This window comes from Mobula birostris, chromosome 14 (assembly GCF_030028105.1).
Source record: "Mobula birostris isolate sMobBir1 chromosome 14, sMobBir1.hap1, whole genome shotgun sequence".
NCBI lineage: Eukaryota > Metazoa > Chordata > Chondrichthyes > Myliobatiformes > Myliobatidae > Mobula > Mobula birostris.
The window spans coordinates 69,599,146-69,621,195 of NC_092383.1; the positions used below are offsets into that span (position 1 = coordinate 69,599,146).

Here is a 22,050-nt window from a genome sequence, read left to right on the forward strand (position 1 = left end):
TGAATACCTGAAATATATGCAGCTCCTTTTATCCTATTACATTAATTTAGAGGGAAACCTGGAAACCTAGATCCTAGAAAATATATTTTCACATGCATCTGATGTTCTGAATTTCAGTGCATTAATAGTCCAGTAACTCTATGTACTGTACAATGCTAACTCTTCAATCCCATATCATATGCTTGATAATGACATTCTACCTTTCCTTATGTCAACTGTTTGTCAGCATATGCGTTCTGCTCCTCCTTGTTTCATAGAACTATAGCTGTATTGATTCTGCTCCTGTTATCACACTTAACCACCATCAATGATACCATTTTTATGGTCTTTGCAAATAAATAAATTAGCTAAGTTTTAAGAATTATTTATTTTATGATTATTACCTAGAATTGATTCTTGTGCTTGCAAGAGAACTGTTTGGCTCTAATTAATTCAAAGTAAATTAAGATTTTGAGAAACATTGCCTCTTGTTATTTTAATTTTTTAAATACATTTGCTCAGGCTGCAGTTCTCTTCCACAAGCTTATTTGACATTTGCAAATATGCAGTTCTGGATAAGGCCCACTAAAGGGAGAGAAGGTATCAGACAAAACATGATAGCACACTGGCTCACCTCATTATATGCAGGCTAAATTAGTTAAAGGAGAAAGTATTGTGAACAAATATAATAAATTCCTCATTAAATTCACACTTCTGGAGGTAATTGATTGAATTGATTGTCCATCATATCCAACAATGACTGTTAGGTTTGTACAGTTCTACTTTCGGATGATGTGAACTGCATGAAGAAACCATTGCAAGAGCGTTTTTAAACTGGGAAAAACTGCTGCACTAGGGCAGTTCCGTTCTCTCAACCTCAGAAGTCTGGTTCCAGCGGTACGAGTAGCCATCACAGCTGGCGTCTTCCTTGGATGCAGTGGATGACCATGACTTCTTCTGTGCCTTGTTATGCCTTTTGCTCTCCACCAAGTGTGGCAGAACTGCTTTCCTGGCCAGTTCATCACATTGTTGATCTCATCTCCCCAGTCCACTGGAGCTAACTTTGCATGCTTTTGGAGGTTACTCTGCTTGCTACTACTTATGGAGGTACTGATAAGCAAAAGTGAACACCATTAGAAGTCAAAAATAAAAGGCAAAAATAATTATCCCAGGTATTAATTCTTTTTTGTAGAGTGAAGGTATTGTTGCCAATTTTCTAACATTGCCTTTGAATCTACAGGAATTAAACATATGCTTCTTGGACATTGATGCCAGCTGGAGAAAAAGTGATTTTTAATCATCATTAAAAATGATTTTCCCCGATTTTTGAATGATTTTATTTATTAGCTGTATCAAATTTTGGAAGGTGTCAAAAATGTCTCTTTAGCTGGTTCAGCTATGGAAAATTAGGAGTCATGAAAAGAAAGCTTCACATGCAGTATACATCCAGCCAAGAGTTAACAAATACACAATGAGGATGTAGGATATTAGATAAATTAATTAAGTAAAATGCAATGCAATAGCACCTCCAGGAAAAGTGGAAAGTATTTTCATGGACATGACTTAAACATATATCGTATAAAAATTGATAGCTGAAAGTTAATACAAAGCAGCAATCTAATTTTATAGCTCCTTCTATATTTAAGTTCCAAGAACACAGCATTCTCAGGTCAGCCCAATGGTCCACAACTCCAAATTAAAAATGCAACTTAAAATTGGCTTATAGTCATCACCCAACTCCAAATAAATAAAAGTTTCTGCTTCCAATAATACATGGTGTCCAGAATTATCTGTTGCCTGTCACACCGGTATATTTGATACCCCACTCCCCTGCATGCATTTAGCTGATATTGCAACAATTAGCCTTCAATCTGACAAAGAGCAGGAAAATCAATCAGGATTTCTCATTCTAATCTCATACCACAGATTACATTGGGAAAAGCTATGCGTGGATTTGGAGAGTAGAAATCTGACTGCAGTAGTGATGCAGGAGTTAAAGACGCCTAATTTGAAGTTGCACACAAACACAGGAACTCTGCAGATGCTGGAAATTCAAGCAACACACATCAAAGTTGCTGGTGAACGCAGCAGGCCAGGCAGCATCTGTAGGAAGAGGTGCAGTCGACGTTTCAGGCCGAGACCCTTCGTCAGGACTAACTGAAGGAAGAGTGAGTAAGGGATTTGAAAGTGGGAGGGGGAGGGGGAGATCCAAAATGATAGGAGAAGACAGGAGGGGGAGGAATGGAGCCAAGAGCTGGACAGGTGATTGGCAAAAGGGATACGAGAGGATCATGGGACAGGAGGTCCAGGGAGAAAGACAGGGGAGGGGAACCCAGAGGATGGGCAAGGGGTATAGTCAGAGGGACAGAGGGAGAAAAAGGAGAGTGAGAGAAAGAATGTGTGTATAAAAATTAATAACAGATGGGGTACGAGGGGGAGGTGGGGCATTAGCGGAAGTTAGAGAAGTCGATGTTCATGCCATCAGGTTGGAGGCTACCCAGACGGAATATAAGGTGTTGTTCCTCCAACCTGAGTGTGGCTTCATCTTTACAATAGAGGAGGCCGTGGATAGACATGTCAGAATGGGAATGGGATGTGGAATTAAAATGTGTGGCCACTGGGAGATCCTGCTTTCTCTGGCGGACAGAGCGTAGATGTTCAGCAAAGCGGTCTCCCAGTCTGCGTCGGGTCTCGCCAATATATAAAAGGCCACATCGGGAGCACCGGACGCAGTATATCACCCCAGTTGACTCACAGGTGAAGTGTTGCCTCACCTGGAAGGACTGTTTGGGGCCCTGAATGGTGGTAAGGGAGGAAGTGTAAGGGCATGTGTAGCACTTGTTCCGCTTACACGGATAAGTGCCAGGAGGGAGATCAGTGGGGAGGGATGGGGGGACGAATGGACAAGGGAGTTGTGTAGGGAGCGATCCCTGCGGAATGCAGAGAGAGGGGGGAAGGGAAAGATGTGCTTAGTGGTGGGATCCGGTTGGAGGTGGCGGAAGTTACGGAGAATAATATGTTGGACCTGGAGGCTGGTGGGGTGGTAGGTGAGGACCAGGGGAACCCTATTCCTAGTGGGGTGGCGGGAGGATGGAGTGAGAGCAGATGTACGTGAAGTGGAGGAGATGCGTTTAAGAGCAGAGTTGATAGTGGAGGAAGGGAAGCCCCTTTCTTTAAAAAAGGAAGACATCTCCCTCGTCCTAGAATGAAAAACCTCATCCTGAGAGCAGATGCGGCGGAGACGGAGGAATTGCGAGAAGGGGATGGCGTTTTTGCAAGAGACAGGGTGAGAAGAGGAATAGTCCAGATAGCTGTGAGAGTCAGTAGGCTTATAGTAGACATCAGTGGATAAGCTGTCTCCAGAGACAGAGACAGAAAGATCTAGAAAGGGGAGGGAGGTGTCAGAAATGGACCAGGTAAACTTGAGGGCAGGGTGAAAGTTGGAGGCACAAACCCAACAAAAAGGCAGGCATAGCTAGGACCCATACGGGTGCCCATAGCTACACCTTTAGTTTGGAGGAAGTGGGAGGAGCCAAAGGAGAAATTATTAAGAGTAAGGACTAATTCCGCTAGACAGAGCAGAGTGGTGGTAGAGGGGAACTGATTAGGTCTGGAGTCCAAAAAGAAGCGTAGAGCTTTGAGACCTTCCTGATGGGGGATGGAAGTATATAAGGACTGGACATCCATGGTGAAAATAAAGCGGTGGGGGCCAGGGAACTTAAAATCATCGAAAAGTTTAAGAGCGTGAGAAGTGTCACGAACATAGGTCGGAAGGGATTGAACAAGGGGTGATAAAACAGTGTCGAGGTATGCAGAAATGAGTTTGGTGGGGCAGGAGCAAGCTGAGACAATAGGTCAGCCAGGACAGGCAGGTTTGTGGATCTTGGGTAGGAGGTAGAAACGGCAAGTGCGGGGTTTGGGAACTATAAGGTTGGTAGCAGTGGATGGGAGATCCCCTGAGCGGATAAAGTCGCACATATTGCTTTGATGTGGTGCCTGTTTTCCAGACTCTTGCAATCACAAATCAAGGTAACTTGGTAAGGTATTCCTCGTACATCTTAACTCATTTTAGTTCTAAGGCAAAATATTTTTAATTTGGTAAAAAAACAATTGAATCAATATGGGTTGGTCACTCTAGTACAGGTAGAGTCACAGGGTATATGATGTGAAATTTGTTAACTTTACGGCAGCAGTGCAATGAAATACATGATAAATATATATATATATATATATATACTATCTATATGTCTTTTAAATAGTTAAGTTAAATACGTAGTGCAAAATAACAGAAATAAGAAAAGTAGTGAGGTAATGTTCATGGGTTTAATATCCATTTAGAAGTTGGATGGCAAAAGGGAAGAAGCTATTCCTGAATCAGTGAGTGAGTGTCTTCAAGCTTCTGACCCTCCTTACTAATGGTAACAGTGTGAAGAAGACATTGCGTGGGTGGTGGAGATCCTTAATGATGGACGCCACCTTCCTAAGAAAAGGCTTCTTGAAGTTGTCTTGATACTATGGAAGTTGTTACCCATGATCGAGCTGACTAATTTAACAAGTTTCTGTAGCTTCTTTCAATCCTGTGTAGTAGCTCCCCCCCAATCCCATACTAGACATGATGCAACCTGTCAGAATGCTCGCCACGGTACACCTGTAGAAGTTTTCAAGTGTTTTAGTTGACAAACTAAATCTCCTTAAATTCCTAGCCGCTGTCCTGCCTTCTTTAGAGTCACATCAATATGTCGCGTCCAGGTTAGATCCTCAGAGGTATTGACACACAGGAACTTGAAATTGCTCACTCTCTCCACTTCTGATTCGTCTACGAGGATTGATTTGTGTTCCTGCGTCTTACATTTCCTGAAGTCCACAATCAGCTCTTTGGACTTCCTGACATTGAGTACAAGGTTGTTGCTGTGACACCACTCAACTAACTGATATATTATGCTCCTGTGTGCCCTTACATCACCATCTAAAATTCTGTCAGCAAATTTATAGATGCTGTTTGAGCTGTGCCTAGCCACACAGTCGTGGGTGTAGAGAGAGCATAGCAGCCGACGAAGCACACATCCCTGTGGTGCACCAGTGTTGAGTATCAGCAAGCTGGAGGTGTTATCTCCAATCTGCACCAATTGTGGTCTTCCAATTAGGATGTTGCAGAGGGAGGTACAGAGGCCAGGTTCTGTAGCTTTTCAATTAGGACTGTAAGAATGATGGTGTTAAATGCAAAACTATAGTCAATAAACAGCATCCTGACGTAGGTATTTGCAACGTCCCGGTGGGAATTTCCGACTCTAGCAGTGAGAGATTGAAAATGTCTTTGAATATTCACACCAGTTGGTTTTCAGACCCTTACCAGGTACTCCGTCAGGCCCTTCTGCATTGCGAGAGTTCACCCGCTTGAAAGACATCCTGCCTTCAGCCTCCAAGACAGAGATCACAGGGTCATCAGATGGTACCTAAAACTTTCTCTTTTCAGGGGCACCAGCAAGGTAAATGTATCAGGCTCACAGGCCCTCTCATTGATGTACAAGAAGGGGTTGGAGTGGTCTCTATTTTAACAACTGCAAGGATCTCTCCGCCATGGCACCCCCTTTCAACTATCCAGTTGATCGCTGGCCTGACTGCTGAAGGGGCCCGGCTCACTTGTATGCACTCCCCATTCAGAATGGGTTGAATGCCTTCAGATGCCATCTGCGATCTTCCTCAGACTGCCATGCCACTGAAGTTGTGAAACCTGATGTCTCTGCTTTAACTTCAATCCCGCCCCATCTATTTTCCCCAATTTCTTTTCAACTAATCAACTATCTTCAGTAACGAGGCTTCTTTACAGAGTACCGTTACCATTACACTTCAGCATGCTATTCACGTTTCTGTCGCACTCTTGGTGTCTTCTGCCTTTTTGTTTGCTGTGGGTGTGTTTCCATCGACAGTAGTCAGGTCTGGTGTGGCCAGCTGGTGTTGATCTCTTAGGTTCTCTGTCGTTAGACAGTTACTGAGTTACTGAGGGTGAAGGTGAGTTATACGGTCTAACCTGCCTCCAGTGTTGCCACTGGCTGCCTCGACGAATCTACACACAGACACAAGTGTCACTTGTTGGAAGTACCATTCTTGGTCTTACCCATCTGGGAGCAAACCCTACTTTTCAGGCAGCACCCTCACCATGACTTGGTCACCCAGCTGTGGGAGAACATCTCCTTTCCCTCCGGCTCTCTCTAAGCAGCAATGTACTGCTGTTGCTTTGCTCGGCCCTTCACATCTCCGTGTAATGTTACTAAATTGGCAGTTGTAGTTTATTTCTGTGCACTTGTAATTTCTCTTGCTTCTTGTTCTTCCGCTGCCCTCTTTGCACTGACGTCTGCCCACTTGTTGCAGTTCTGCTCCTTGCTATCCCCTTTCTGGTGAGCCTTTACTGAGATCACCTTAAGCAGCTGCACTACTTCTAACAGCTCCTGGCTGTGCTCAGCCCCTCCCCTGGGGACCTCCTGACCTGATTCCTGCAGATCACCTTGTCTCTCCTCCCTGTTTGGAGCTGCTGTCTCTCTGTGGGCCGAGTTAGCTGCTTTGCAGGTCACACATGTTCTCTGACTCTGCCTTGTCCATGTTATTTCTCCCTTTCCTGAACCTATAACGGTCCCCTGTTCCCCTTAGGATGTCTATTCCAGGGAGAGTACCCTCATTATTTGGACAGATCCAGAAATATACTGGAAGCTGCACTCCACCAATTTCGAGTACCTGAGGCTGACTTCTCTCCACCCTCGTTTTTCACCTCCTGCACTAGTAATGTAAATCGGTGGATCAGATATACTGGACAACAAAGATTTTGCTTCCTAAATACCTTTAGGTGTACTTACGAATTTTGGGCAACTGATCATGAAAATCACCAAGAAATTTTCCTATCACGCACCATTTTTTGAAATCGCTTAAGTTTATTATTTGATTTCATAATTCAAGTCAATTAAAATGTTGCCTACAATGTAAGCTGGAAAGTTTCCTATCTTGTCCAGGCATGATTGGGCATGCTTAGGTGGCATGGCTGCTGCATGGCAGGACAGGCTTTAGTAAAAATTCTTGGGTTCAGGACTGTAAAGATGGAATTTGCTATCACCAGGCACAAAATTTCTATGAAGGATTTTGATATTTGAGACAGATGCTTCCCAGAATAACTGATGCCAAGATTAAGGAAAGCATTTTTGTTGGTCCACAAATCAAACAGGTCACCAACGGCAGTCAACTTGAAGTATTTCTAGTGGGACCAGAGAAAATCACATGGAAGGCATTCAAGGAAGTTGTTGAAATTTTTCTCAACATCTACAGAGCACCAAACTACATGCAGCTGGTTGAAAGCATGCTTCAAGCATATAAAACCATGAAATGCAACATGTCACTAAAGATTCATTTTCTGCATTCCCATTTAGACTTCTTCCCTGCAAATCTTGATGCTGTTAGTGACAAGCATGGTGAAAGGTTTCACCAGGACATTGCGGTCATGGAGAAAAGATACCAGGGCAACTGGAATCCATCAATGCTGGGGAATTATTGTTGGACACTTAAGTGAGAAGCCTCAAACACTGATATAAATGAAAATCATTAACAAAATATTTTTAACTTAGTTGAACTATTGCAAAGCATCAGCACCATTATGCAATTAAACACATTATATTCAATAAAAGTTAATTTGTTGTTTCTCCAAATTCCTATGTGATACAAGTAGTCTGAAATTATATTTGTGTTCATCTTCAAGCAGTCTATCATAAACAAAAAAAAATTCTGAGGAAGCAATACTTTTGAAAAAATTTGTTGTCCAGTGTTATCGATACTGACGACGCCGTGTCCACTAACATTTTTAGCCCCCCTAATAAACCGCTTGTGTACATCTGTGGGTGACCAACACTGGCAACAGAGGCTGCTATCCGCCATTTGCCTGACCTCCCTGGCTCTATAATCTGTCAGCAGCCAAATCAGAAAGAGAGGGTGCTGCTGCCTACCTAAAAAGTAACTTTTATACTTTCTTCATTTTTCAGAACACTGACTCCAACCATCACCTTAGAAGCCACAGCTGTAACAAATCATCTTTTCCCTCCCACATCTATTCCAGCAGTTCCTTGCTACGTGCCCCGGCTGCTGGCACATAGAGCAAATCCTCTGTGATGTCACGGCAGCTACATTCCCTACAGCCACTTTACTAATTATCTTGCTCTTCCTTTGGTTTAACTCACTGGCCCATGACACTGTTGCAGAGTAGGTTGAATCCAATGCTATCGTTAAATCTAAAACTTCCTTTGCATCTAACTGTTACACCAAGACACACACACACACACACACACACACACACACACACACACACACACACACACACACACTCACAAACACATATGCTAAAATACAGCTCCTGGAATGAGTGTACATGCCTCCACTGGCATCCTGAACCTTCAGTAATCAGCCTTTGCAGCTGATGGTCCTGTCTCACCAAATTAACACAAAAGTTTTGTCTCTTACATAAACACATATGCATGCGCTTAGACTACTTTACATCAACCGGTTCAGCACTTCATGTGCATCTCAGCTAGCAATCCCATGAACCACTGACGTGAACAGGTCTAAGTGTGCTAATTTTAAAAATACTCACCCACTCAGATTGCTGAGATCGCTGACCACTCGATGGGTTGCAGAGAGGTATCCCACTCCCAATACCAAATGTCATTGTAGAGAAGTACTGGTAGTCATGAAGCAGACTCTTTATTCCACAAAATATCTCAAATAAGCTGATAGCCTTTGGAATCACGAAAGAGAGAGAGAGAGAAGCATTGCCTGTTTGACAGTATTTGTTGATTTCTAGTTTCTCATTGATTCTATTGTATTTCTTTGTTCTACTGTGAAAGCCTGCATGAAAATGAAATTCAGGGTATATACTGAACATACTTTGATAGTAAATTTACTTTGAACTTTGAACTGCGAGGACAAAGGAATTGTTGATGTTTCAAATTGAACCCCTGAATCTGTTGCGCGAGTGAAGTCTCCAGACAGAAGCACTGGCATCCATGAAGCAGTCTCTATATTCAACAAAATATCACAACAAAACTGACAGCTTTTGGAGTTGTGGTGGTGGGGGGGGTGTCAAAAAGAGAGAGAGCGAGACCCTTTCAAAGCAAGGTCTGCCTGGCCCAACTCTACATAACATTTTATGAGTTAAAGATCAAAGAAAAATTCAGAAGAATTCAAACAAATCCATACTTACAATGCTTTACTACATGTAACAGCGTCAAATGCCTTGATCATCACACCCATAAGAAGTATTAATTACTGTCATATCCATGCAATGGGATAATGATTGGATTCATGCATATATAGACTATCAGCTAAATGCCTGTTTCCTGCTCTCTGTTCTGCATTTTACTGTTCAGAATCAGAATTAGGTTTACTATCACCGGCATGTATCATGAAATTTGTTAACTTAGCAGTAGCAGTTCAATGCAATACATAAAATAGAAGAAATAATAATAACTAAATAAATAAATCAATTACAGTATATGTATATTGAATAGATTTTAATATGTATTTAAAAGTGAGGTAGTGTCCAAGGGTTCAATGCCCATTTAGGAATCAGATGGCAGAGGGGAAGAAGCTGTTCCTGAGTCACTGAGTTTGTGTGCTTTCAGGCTTCTGTACCTCCTACCTGATGGTAACTGTGAGAAGAGGGCATGCCCTGGGTGCTGGGGGCCCTTAATAATGGACGTTGCCTTTCTGAAACACTGCTCCTGGGTACTTTGTAGGCTAGCATCCAAGATGGAGCCAACTAAATTTATTACCTCTGCAGCTTCTTTCGGTCCTGTGCAGTAGCCAAAGACTGCAGAATCATCAGCAAACTTAAATACGACATTGGAACTGTGCTCAGCCTTACAGTCATAAGTATGAAGTAGGTAGAGCAAGGGGCTAAGCACAAGGCATCTGTGCTGATGGAGATGGTAGAGATGTTGTTGTTAATCTGAACTAGCTGGGGTCTGCAAGTGAAGAAATCAAGAATCCAGTTGCACAAAGAGGTATTGAGGCCTAAGTCTTGAAGCTTATTGATTAGTTTTTAGGGATGGTAATATTGAATGCTGAGCTATAGCCAATGAGGAGCATCCTGATGTCTGCACCTTAGCTGTCTAGATGTTTCAAGGTTGAGTGAGTGAAGAGCCAATGAAATGGAATCTTCAGCTGATCTGTTGTGATGGTAGGTGAACTGGAGTGGATCTTTCTCAACTTCTCAAGTAAGAGTTGATATGTTTCACCACCAACATGTCAAAACACTTCATCACACTTCCGGACAAAAGCTATTGATTATTTTTAGGCACCAGTATAATTGAAGCCTGCCTGAAACAAAAGGGTGCCACAGACTGCCAATGCAAAAGGTTAAAGATATTGGTGAATATTCCAGCCAGTTGATTAACGCAGAGCTTGAGTACTCCTCCAGGAACTCTTTCTAGGCTAAATGCTTTCCATGGGTTCACCATCCTGAAGAATGCTCTGAAGTCGGCCTCAGATTGAAACCTCAGTATCTTCGTGGCTATTGGAGTTTGTGAAGGTTCTTCCATGTTTTGGTCCAGAGCTATCAAACCCTTTCATTCTTTGGATCATTCTTGCAAACCTCATCTGGACCCTCTCCAATGTCAGTACATCTTTTCTTACCTGCCTTGTTTGATAAGGGATTTTTTTTTCTCTCTGAGTTAGCAGATATTCTCAAGTCAATATCTGAATGTGCAGATATTCTCAAATTAATACCTGAACAAGATTGAATTCTGGAAGAGCTCCTAGAGAAACTTAAAAAAATACAAGTAGTCAGTAAATATATGGCAAAATAGTCACATTAAATTTTTGGGTTTTCTCAGAAGTCCTCTAGTCAGATCTCTTAAGAGCATCATTACTGCATAAAGTGCACAATTTGCTATTAATCTCTGAGCAATTCAGATAGCTGAATTGTAGCTAGCTTTAAATATAATTCCTCTGGGAAGTGAACTGAGATGCATGCCACTCTAAAACTACTTCCAAATTGGATTTTGTCTCCAGAATCAAAAATCAAAGTGCTTCAGATGCCAAAGCTATAAAATAAGACTAACAAATGATGCTGATAGATTAAAAAACTGCAACATTAACCCCAATTTCCTCCCTCCACATCAGTTACTCGCTATGCTGAGTGCTTGTAGCATTCTGTGTTTGATTTCTGGTTGAATTAGTGAAAATTTTTCCCTGAATTTCCTGCGTTTATTGGAAACTCCAACACTTAAAGGATAGGATTGTGCTGGAGATGAGTCCAGGAAGTTCGCCGAAACTGAAGGACTTCTGTTAGGGGCGAAAGATTGGATATGTTCATCTTATTTTCACTGGAGAGAAGATTGCTGAAGGGTGACATGAATGAATATAAGATTCTGAGAAGCTTGGAGAGATCAGGAAGTCATTTTTTGCCAGAGTAGCAGTAACAAAAAGAAGAGTTTTAAATTGAGAGGTAAGGGATTTGATGGGTAACTTTTTAATTATGCATTAACTGGCTGATATTTGTAATGCACTGCAAGGTGGTGATAGAATCAGATCACCTGAGAGGAATTTAGACAGACAATTAAATAGGCAATAGAAAAAATCTGTGGTAACAGAGGCAATTGGGATTAGTGTAAATGGGCAGAAAGGACATGGATTTCAAACATGAGATCTGCAGATGCTGGAAATCCAAAGCAACACACATAAGATGCTGGTACTCAGCAGGCCAGGCAGTATCAATGAAAGAGTTAACAGCTGATGTTTCAGGCTGACTCTTCAGGACTTTCTTTGTGAATATCATGGATCTGATAGGCCAAAGGGACCTTTTTAGTGCTGTATAGTGAAATCTGTTCCTTTAAACTAGAATGGTTGGGGGGTGGGAATCAAATTAAAGAGGCTAGGCGTGAGGAGGTTAGTTCACTACAGGGGGATGGGAACCAGTGCAGAGAGACAGAGGGGTGTAAAGTGAGGGTAGAAACAAAAAGTACTATGGAGAAAAGTAAAAGTGGCAGGCCGACAAATCCAGGGCAAGCATTAAAGAGGGCCACTTTTCAGCATAATTGTAAAAGGACTAAGAGAGTTGTAAAAGAATGCCTGAAGGCTTTGTGTGTCAATGCAAGGAGCATTCGTAATAAGGTGGATGAATTGAAAGTGCAGATTGTTATTAATGATTATGATATAGTTGGGATCACAGAGACATGGCTCCAGGGTGACCAGGGATGGGAGCTCAACGTTCAGGGATATTCAATATTCAGGAGGGATAGACATGAAGGAAGGGGAGGTGGGGTGGCATTGCTGGTTAAAGAAGAGATTAACGCAATAGAAAGGAAGGACATAAGCCGGGAAGATGTGGAATCGATATGGGTAGAGCTGCGTAACACTAAGGGGCAGAAGACGCTGGTGGGAGTTGTGTGCAGGTCACCTAACAGTAGTAGTGAGGTCGGAGATGGTATTAAACAGGAAATTAGAAATGTGTGCAATAAAGGAACAGCAGTTATAATGGGTGACTTCAATCTACATGTAGATTGGGTGAACCAAATTGGTAAAGGTGCTGAGGAAGAGGATTTCTTGGAATGTATGCGGGATGGTTTTTTGAACCAACATGTCGAGGAACCAACTAGAGAGCAGGCTATTCTGGACTGGGTTTTGAGCAATGAGGAAGGGTTAATTAGCGATCTTGTCGTGAGAGGCCCCTTGGGTAAGAGTGACCATAATATGGTGGAATTCTTCATTAAGATGGAGAGTGACATAGTTAATTCAGAAACAAAAGTTCTGAACTTAAAGAGGGGTAACTTTGAAGATATGAGACGTGAATTAGCTAAGATAGACTGGCAAATGACACTTAAAGGATTGACAGTGGATATGCAATGGCAAGCATTTAAAGGTTGCATGCATGAACTACAACAATTGTTCATCCCAGTTTGGCAAAAGAATAAATCAAGGAAGGTAGTGCACCCGTGGCTGACAAGAGAAATTAGGGATAGTATGAATTCCAAAGAAGAAGCATACAAATTAGCCAGAGAAAGTGGATCACCTGAGGACTGCGAGAAATTCAGAGTTCAGCAGAGGAGGACAAAGGGCTTAATTAGGAAGGGGAAAAAAGATTATGAGAGAAAACTGGCAGGAAACATAAAAACAGACTGTAAAAGCTTTTATAGATATGTGAAAAGGAAAAGACTGGTAAAGACAAATGTAGGTCCCCTGCAGACAGAAACAGGTGAATTGATTATGGGGAGCAAGGACATGGCAGACCAATTGAATAATTACTTTGGTTCTGTCTTCACTAAGGAGGACATAAATAATCTTCCAGAAATAGTAGGGGACAGAGGGTCCAGTGAGATGGAGGAACTGAGCGAAATACATGTTAGTAGGGAAGTGGTGTTAGGTAAATTGAAGGGATTGAAGGCAGATAAATCCCCAGGGCCAGGTGGTCTGCATCCCAGGGTGCTTAAGGAAGTAGCCCAAGAAATAGTGGATGCACTAGTGATAATTTTTCAAAACTCGTTAGATTCTGGACTAGTTCCTGAGGATTGGAGGGTGGCTAATGTAACTCCACTTTTTAAAAAAGGAGGGAGAGAGAAACCGGGGAATTATAGACCGGTTAGCCTAATGTCGGTGGTGGGGAAACTGCTGGAGTCAGTTATCAAGGATGTGATAACAGCACATTTGGAAAGCGGTGAAATGATCGGACAAAGTCAGCATGGATTTGTGAAAGGAAAATCATGTCTGAGAATCTCATAGAATTTTTTGAGGATGTAACTAGTAGAGTGGATAGGGGAGAACCAGTGGATGTGGTATATTTGGATTTTCAGAAGGCTTTTGACAAGGTCCCACACAGGAGATTAGTGTGCAAACTTAAAGCACACGGTATTGCGGGTAAGGTATTGGTGTGGGTGGAGAGTTGGTTAGCAGACAGGAAGCAAAGAGTGGGAATAAACGGGACCTTTTCAGAATGGCAGGCGGTGACTAGTGGGGTACCGCAAGGCTCAGTGCTGGGACCTCAGTTGTTTACAATATATATTAATGACTTGGATGAGGAAATTAAATGCAGCATCTCCAAGTTTGCGGATGACACGAAGCTGGGTGGCAGTGTTAGCTGTGAGAAGGATGCTAAGAGGATGCAGGGTGACTTGGATAGGTTGGGTGAGTGGGCAAATTCATGGCAGATGCAATTTAATGTGGATAAATGTGAAGTTATCCACTTTGGTGGCAAAAATAAGAAAACAGATTATTATCTGAATGGTGGCCGATTAGGAAAAGGGGAGGTGCAACAAGACCTGGGTGTCATTATACACCAGTCATTGAAAGTGGGCATGCAGGTACAGCAGGCGGTGAAAAAGGCGAATGGTATGCTGGCATTTATAGCGAGAAGATTCGAGTACAGGAGCGGGGAGGTACTACTGCAGTTGTACAAGGCCTTGGTGAGACCACACCTGGAGTATTGTGTGCAGTTTTGGTCCCCTAATCTGAGGAAAGACATCCTTGCCATAGAGGGAGTACAAAGAAGGTTCACCAGATTGATTCCTGGGATGGCAGGACTTTCATATGAAGAAAGACTGGATGAACTGGGCTTGTACTCGTTGGAATTTAGAAGATTGAGGGGGGATCTGATTGAAACTTATAAGATCCTAAAGGGATTGGACAGGCTAGATGCAGGAAGATTGTTCCCGATGTTGGGGAAGTCCAGAACGAGGGGCCACAGTTTGAGGATAGAGGGGAAGCCTTTTAGGACCGAGATTAGGAAAAACTTCTTCACACAGAGTGGTGAATCTGTGGAATTCTCTGCCACAGGAAACAGTTGAGGCCAGTTCATTGGCTATATTTAAGAGGGAGTTAGATATGGCCCTTGTGGCTACGGGGGTCAGGGGGTATGGAGGGAAGGCTGGGGCGGGGTTCTGAGTTGGATGATCAGCCATGATCATAATAAATGGCGGTGCAGGCTCGAAGGGCCGAACGGCCTGCTCCTGCACCTATTTTCTATGTATGTTTCTATGTATGTTTTACTTTAAATACTGACTTTAAATAAAATCCAACAGTGGAGCACTAATATTTTGCCTTTATGCTGGAAAAAGGCAGCTCTCTGACCCTGTCAGGATCTGAAACCTTGTTGATTTGAAAAAGACTGGGTGGCCACAGAATTGAAAAAATAAAGTAATTGCATCGTTTAATTATTTTAGTTTTTAAAAAGTTTGGCTAATTTATTTCAAAATGCTTTAAATTCAGATTAAGAATCAAGCTTACTATCTCTGATATGAGTGATGTACAGCAGTACAGTTTGGGGCATAAAAGTTACTGTGTAAGATATAAAAAGTGCAAAAAAGAAATAATTAAATTACTCTTAATGGATTCATGGACCACTCAGAAACCTGATACCAGAAAGGAAGAAGCTGTTTCTAAAACACTGGACGTGGATCTTCAGGCTTTTACCTCCTCCCAAATAGTAGTAATAAGTTATAAAATAGTAGTAATAAAATACCACCCATATCCTGGATGGTAAGAGTCTTTAACGATGGATGCAGATTTGAGGTATTACATGTTGAAGACGTCCTTTAACAGTGTAAAAGTTTGTGCCTGTGTCCGAGATGGCTGAACCTCCAACTGGTTTTGAACTTTTAAATGTTTCCTGAACATCACACTGATGCCAAAGCAAGGGATGGACTTTGCCATCTTCTAAAGGCTTCCAAAGGACCTTCACGGGAAGAAGTTATTTCAGGTCTTCCACCAAGATCTGCCTTGATGCAAGATTAAATAAATTTAAGGAAACTTGGATTACAAGGTTACAATTGGATTGCAATTACAACTAATTATACTATTATTGCTGTAGCTAATCTGCTCCAATCCTCATTTCCTCCAGCCTACAACCACCCCCAAATTCCCTTATCATTGCATCTACTTCACCTTTAAATGATATAGCCCCCACAACCCTCTGGGGTAGACTATCTTTTCAGAAAAGCTGCCATGTACCTCAATTTTTAAGTGGCTGCCCCCTAATCTGTTTGCTTCTCAATGCTAGAGAAATTCTTGCAGGATAATCACTTGAACATATTAGTTAACAGCATCTTGCTAGATATTATTATGGACACGAGAAGGGGCAATATGCGGGCATTGAGGTTCTCTTTGATAACTGTGAAATGCATATACTCAAATACAACACTGTAAGCAAATTAAGGCAAATTTTAATTTTATTTGAAATGTCGTATAAAAATAACTTTTCTTCCGTTCTATTTAATTTACAGATCTAATGAAATGACAGTTCAGACTCCAAGCTGCATACATGCAACTAACCATAAAGATATGTACAGTAAGAACAAAATTATTTTTGCAGTGGTATCTTAATCAAACCTTACAAGCCCATGGGACGCATTTTTAAAAAAATCCCTCCCACCCATCCCTAAACATGGTCTAGACATTAAATACATATTCAGTACAACATGCATTTAACAGAATTTCCCAATGTAATATTTACAAAGTCTGGAATTTGTTTTATTGACATCACCGTTTTATTTTGGCTGTAAACAGAGTGAACTGAATAAAAGTCTGACAAGATCTTAAGAAAATTCGTGGGTCTTCATTTGACCAAATAATTATTGTGGAATGAACAAGTCTGCTGGAAGGGAGTTGTCCATAAATAAATAAATAAAAATCAACCCACGAGTCAAAACTTTTTATATAATATATCTGCTTTAAAAAACTCAACTTCACTCAAATAAATAAACAGGTAAACAGGACAGAGCCAACAAATGCTGTTGTAACCAGTACTTCAAAAAGATATTTACATTTAATATATATTTATGCATGTTATCTACATATGTGCACATGTACAAAAGTTTTAGAGTCCATTCATTGCATTGGTTGTGCATTGATGATGATGCTCTGAAAATGCCTTGGCTTCATACTAAGTGTATTAGACAAGCTGACTGCACAAGAGTTGATTGAGGTCAATTCCTTTCCAATTAGTGGTGATGATCCTGTGACATGGTGTCTTCATCTGTTACACCAAGATACGAACAAAAAGTAGTGGCTTTACTAGACCAGTCTTGTTTGTGTGTATATGAGGATTGTGCGAAAAGAAGTTACACAGAAGCAGCAGAAGTTCAAGTATTTATTTTAAGTTAGTGGATCTCCAGTGGTCATAAAAGGCACTCGAAGAGGAAGAGTCAGACTTGTCGTAATGCACGATTCAAGTTTATGACAACTGGAATGAAGGTGGATAGGATTTGTTTCTTCTTTAGCTCTCCCACTAATCACTAGATTTGATAAAAAGGCCATGGAATCTGCCAAATCCAACCAGGCAAGTTTTTTGGTTCTTTCAAAGTGAGGCAAGCTAGTTCTGCGAGCATCAGTTCATTGTTTCATGAGTTCTAATTTGCTTGAGTAATGCTGGTTGACTCTTGGCTCAGGCTGTGCAATCTTAGTCCAATAGTATCTTGTGAAACAATACTGTTCTGCATCCAAGGATGGTTAATAATATCTTCAAAGGATGGTCGATCAGAAGGCCTCAAGGATAGACAGGACTTGATGAGATGTTGACATTCTGAAATCAAAAGGAAGAAACTGGGTTACAAACTGCTTAACATGAAGGTAAGAAATTCTGCCAATGCTGGAAGAACTGTGCAAGGCAGGCAGTATTCTATGGCGGCTGATGCTAAATCAGGATGAATTTTAGAAGGTGCCAATTCTACTTCCTGTTTATTTTCCAGTTAATTAATTCAGCTTTCAACTGCTGATGTAAACAATTATTAAAAATGGTGTACTGTATTTATACTGCTGCCCTGAACACTAACAGCATAACAGGCAGTGGCTAATTATATTATGATACAATGAAATATTAAAATTCAATGTTCATTTTGAATGCCTGTCTAGTTAAATCTTAAGAACTATTATTATCCGATCCGCACTCATATATTTAAACTTCATACTTCAACAGAGAGCACAAACAGGTCCTTACCAGATGAAATTCTTCGCCTGAATAGGACCTGCCCTCGAATTATCTCCTCATCCTGTTCAAATGGAATGTCTCCACACACCATATCGTACAAAAGTACACCAAGGGACCAGACTGTTGCAGATCTGCCATGATATCTGTGATAACGGATCCATTCTGGTGGGCTGTACACTCTGGTACCTGTGAATCATTAAAAAAAAACTCATGAATACTCCTTGATATATGTATTCCCATACAAAGAAATTCTAAAATAGACTATGAAGGGAAACTAAAGGCAAAATGTAGAAACATTTGCCCTTTACGGCATCATGTGACTGACGGTTTAAAGGTTAATCATTCTCACTTGGATCATGAGGTAAAAATTCAGCAAATGTTTCTTGTTAACAAAAGAATACTCTATCCCCTTAAAATTCAAATAATCTGCTCTATCTCGTTCCGCACTTAGCAAGCAGGAAATGCGGTTAACCCTTGCTTCCTGCCTGTCCTGTTGTGAACTGGCAGTTATTGAATTGCTGCCATGTGACTTTTGTTTACAAACTTTCAGTTGTAAAAGACACATGTTCCCGCCGACTGGTGGCGCCAAACACCCAGTATTTGCACTAACGGTTTTTGCACACAAGTCGCTAATTTAAATTGCACAGGCTTACAACAGCAGGAATAGCGAGCGACGACACGGGTCTCGGGAGACCACTCCTCTAGTTGCAGCGAGCGCAGGCACACCCCCTTAACATAAGTAATGTACCCATGCAAACTTACGAGCCCAATTTAAACTACAATCTTTTAAAACGTTTTAAGAAAAAGACTGCATTTTTTTTTAAAAATGTCTTCCCTGGCTTGTCAAATTACGCCGTTAAAAAAAGCCTCAAAAATATAAACCTACCACACAACACAATAAAATGTTCTTATGAAACAGTATCAATAATCGTTTTGCAAAAATGTGTAATCTGCAAGGGGCGTATTATGTTCGCAGCTTTATAGGGAGCGGCTTTCTTTAGTCGTTAAATAATCTACCCACCACTGTTTATGGGATGGAATCGGGTTGACGGGGAATACGCATAATAATCAGTGAGGGAAAAAAATCCAAACTATTTTCGTGGGAAAAGAGGGAGGAAATTAGAAATTTGCAAAGCGAGCACCCAAATTTCGAAATGGTTGCCTGACCGGGTCCCTTGCTCGTCCTGCTGCTTCCAAGAAGACGGGTTCAGTTTCCAAAACATTGTTACGCAGCAGAAAGCAAGCTCCAAAACAAAAGGGTGGCACGCTGCCAAGCTGCAGCAGCATTCACTTAAAGGCAGTCGCGCCGTCTAGTGGCTGTAGCCCAAGTGCTTGATCCCCTCCCATCTGCCAGCCCAGCCGGAGCTGCCCTCCACCCACCCCGCCCCCGAGCTTTGCCCAGGAGCATCCCTGCAGCGCCCGTTCGTCCACCCCCATGTCCTGCAACAAATTGACGCCCGCGGCACTCCTCCACTGAGCTGTTCCCTCTTACTTTCTTCTCAGGTTATACCCTTAAAGAAGCCCCTTGCCTCCCCCCACCTTTTGCAAATGTTAGCTTTCAAATGTTCTATTATTAATATTCAGCAAATTCATCGACGCAATTCGTGAGCCTGGTCTTGTGATTCACCGCAGCGTTGCACTGGCAGCAGTTTTATTGTTTTTTTTCTAACTCGGGCTCTTTTCATCACCGTGCGACCACTTACTAAGCTCCAACCCTCGTGATTTTTGTTACCTCAAAAGCCCCCGGCTCTGACCGCCCTTTCCCGTGAAACAGCGGCAGCAGCACTATTCCGAGCTGAGCAACGCCCCTCAGCAAAGAGAAGCGCCCCCTCGTAGCCGCATCACCAGCCATATAAGGAAATAAACCCATCAAAACAATAACAAAACGGTCCGGTAGTACACCACCGGAAAATCGATACCAAATGAAACTACAACACACCTGAACATCAGCTAAATATACAACCTTTACAGTGGCGATAACATTTACAAGACTCCACCCACGATCCCCAATTTTCTTTCTACGCCCGAAATCATTAAATGGTATAAATCGCTTTCTAAGAATTGCAGATAAATTCCACTGAAAGGAAAACTCACCGTCAAAATCTGTGTAGACGGTATCCTTTAACAGGGCTCCCGACCCGAAATCGATCAGCTTTAGCTCCCCCGTTCTCATATCGATCAGGATATTCTCGTCCTTGATGTCTCGATGGACCACCCCGCAGTTGTGGCAGTGCCGCACCGCCTCTAAGATCTGGCGGAAAAAGTTTTTAGCCAAGTCTTCCGGCAAGGCTCCCTTCTCGGTGATAAAGTCAAACAGGTCCTTAACGTGCTCGGGTCTCTCCATGACGATGATGAAGCTGTCGGGTCTCTCGAACCAGTCCAGCATTTTGATCACACCCCGGCATCCCGCGCCCACCCGCTTCAGAAGCGCAATCTCCATGGGAACCCTCGCTCCATTAGACTACAGAAGCAATCAAAATAAAACTGCGTTAGATGCCGTGTGATCGCGCACTAATTCACGATATCCTATTTATAAAACATGACCGGTGCAAGCAATCAAAATAAGAATTCGTAGATAACACAGTTGTTTCTATAAAAGCTAATTCCGAAAACTCTCGTTACACAACCGCAGCAAATGATGTTTACTTTTACTTACCAATTCAGCCCATTCTGACACTCGATCTCTGGCAACATGCTTGATAGCAACCTGCAATATAAACACAAATGCTCCATTAGAACAGAACACGGTGATGCTCGCTGAATTGTTTTTTCATAACAGGCTGTTCTCGAGGAAGTTAACAGCAATGAAACAGAACACGAAACCTATCAGATTGCAAAATAACTACCTGGACGCCGTCTGCGATTCTCACGCCCGAATAAACGGTTCCAAATCCACCGCTACCGAGGACAGATCCAACTTGATAAATCTTTTCAAAAGGCTCCCGCTCTTTCACTGTAACAAAAAAAAGGGGAGGAGGGTAAATTAGTCGGTCTCCATTATCACAGGGTCTTTTGTTGTCTCCGATCTCCACATGGTTAACGACAACACCATCACAGCACACACACACACACACACAAAACCCTTCTCGGTTGAAGCAGGGAGACTCCGTAAACGTGTAAGAAATGGCAAATAGGTACCTTGTTGCAACTGAATTTTCGCCGGCATATCCACGCTTGATGTCGAGTACATATGAGCAAGAGATCCGATTTTTGAAAGCAGCATCCCTCGATGTGAAACGTCGATTGAAGACTCGAGTATCACTTGCAAGATTCCGAATGGGATTCCACCAAAATAAAAGCCGGTATGATCACCCACACACCACGTTGCAACAAACACACAGCTGCGATCGCACCGATGTGACTGTGAAATCCCTTATTTCCAAAACGTTCGACTTCTCGCAATGTCCCAGTAATGAAATGCAGCAGGTTATTAAGTTTCTTTAAGCAAGAAATCAGCTGAAGTAAGAGAATAAAAGGATGAAGGAGCAGAATGAACAGGAGCGAGTCCGTATCACGCCGAATCCTTTGGCTTACTTAGTGCGTTCTCCTAGTAGCAACGACTATATACATAGTAATAAACGCTAACCGCACATCAGAAAACTCTAGAGGCACGCCTATTTGAAATTTACGTCAGAGGAAATAGGCGGGGAGAAGTGGTCTGCCAATCACAAGAAAGAAAAAAATAAAAGAATGAAGCTGACTAGACTCGACGTGGCGGGAATGACTACGCGCCAAAAATATTCCTCCTCTATGTCTGCGTACAAATGGCTTTGATCCACTGGCTGTCTGTGAACAAATATTTTTAATAGGGAGCGGACAACGCTTCTTTTCCCTGGGAGCAGAAGCCTTTGCAATTTTATTTTCATTTAGCAATATAGTAGTAGAAGCGAATGGCCTAGATTTAAAATGCACACAAAGGTGCTAAGTGTATGCAATATATTGATAAAAAGACATTATTGCTAGGTCTTCGTCTAGCTTGGCAAGGGATTTAATATTGTAATTATATGAATAAAAAGCTCTGGTGCAACAGTGCACCCCCCTTTATAACTTTTATAAGTGGTAAGGCCAGCAGTACTGGTGGTCCTGTAATGGCAAATAGATGTTAAAGGTATATCACGTCTAAG

The 22,050-nt window shown here is 42.0% G+C and overlaps 1 protein-coding gene across 1 annotated transcript; it reads right to left on the minus strand.

Moving 5' to 3' along the window:
* Nucleotides 1–16,151: 16,151 nt before the first annotated feature.
* Nucleotides 16,152–21,508, minus strand: pim1 (Pim-1 proto-oncogene, serine/threonine kinase). The gene is made up of 6 exons (XM_072278651.1): nucleotides 21,065–21,508; nucleotides 20,773–20,879; nucleotides 20,583–20,633; nucleotides 20,021–20,387; nucleotides 17,936–18,112; nucleotides 16,152–17,521 (listed from the first exon to the last, which is right to left on the minus strand). The coding sequence occupies exons 1-6, from the start codon at nucleotides 21,147–21,149 to the stop codon at nucleotides 17,349–17,351; spliced, it is 960 nt and encodes a 319-aa protein (XP_072134752.1). The 5' UTR covers nucleotides 21,150–21,508; the 3' UTR covers nucleotides 16,152–17,348.
* Between the last annotated feature and the right edge of the window lie 542 nt (nucleotides 21,509–22,050).

Coding starts and splice junctions, on each gene's coding strand:
- pim1 (XM_072278651.1), bottom strand. CDS start 21,149: ATGCTGCTTTCAAAAATCGGATCTCTTGCTCATATGTACTCGACATCA. Junction 20,388..20,582: donor TGTCAGAATGGGCTGAATTG/GTAAGTAAAAGT, acceptor TTGCTTCTGTAG/TCTAATGGAGCGAGGGTTCC. Junction 17,522..17,935: donor CAGGCGAAGAATTTCATCTG/GTAAGGACCTGT, acceptor TTTTGATTTCAG/AATGTCAACATCTCATCAAG.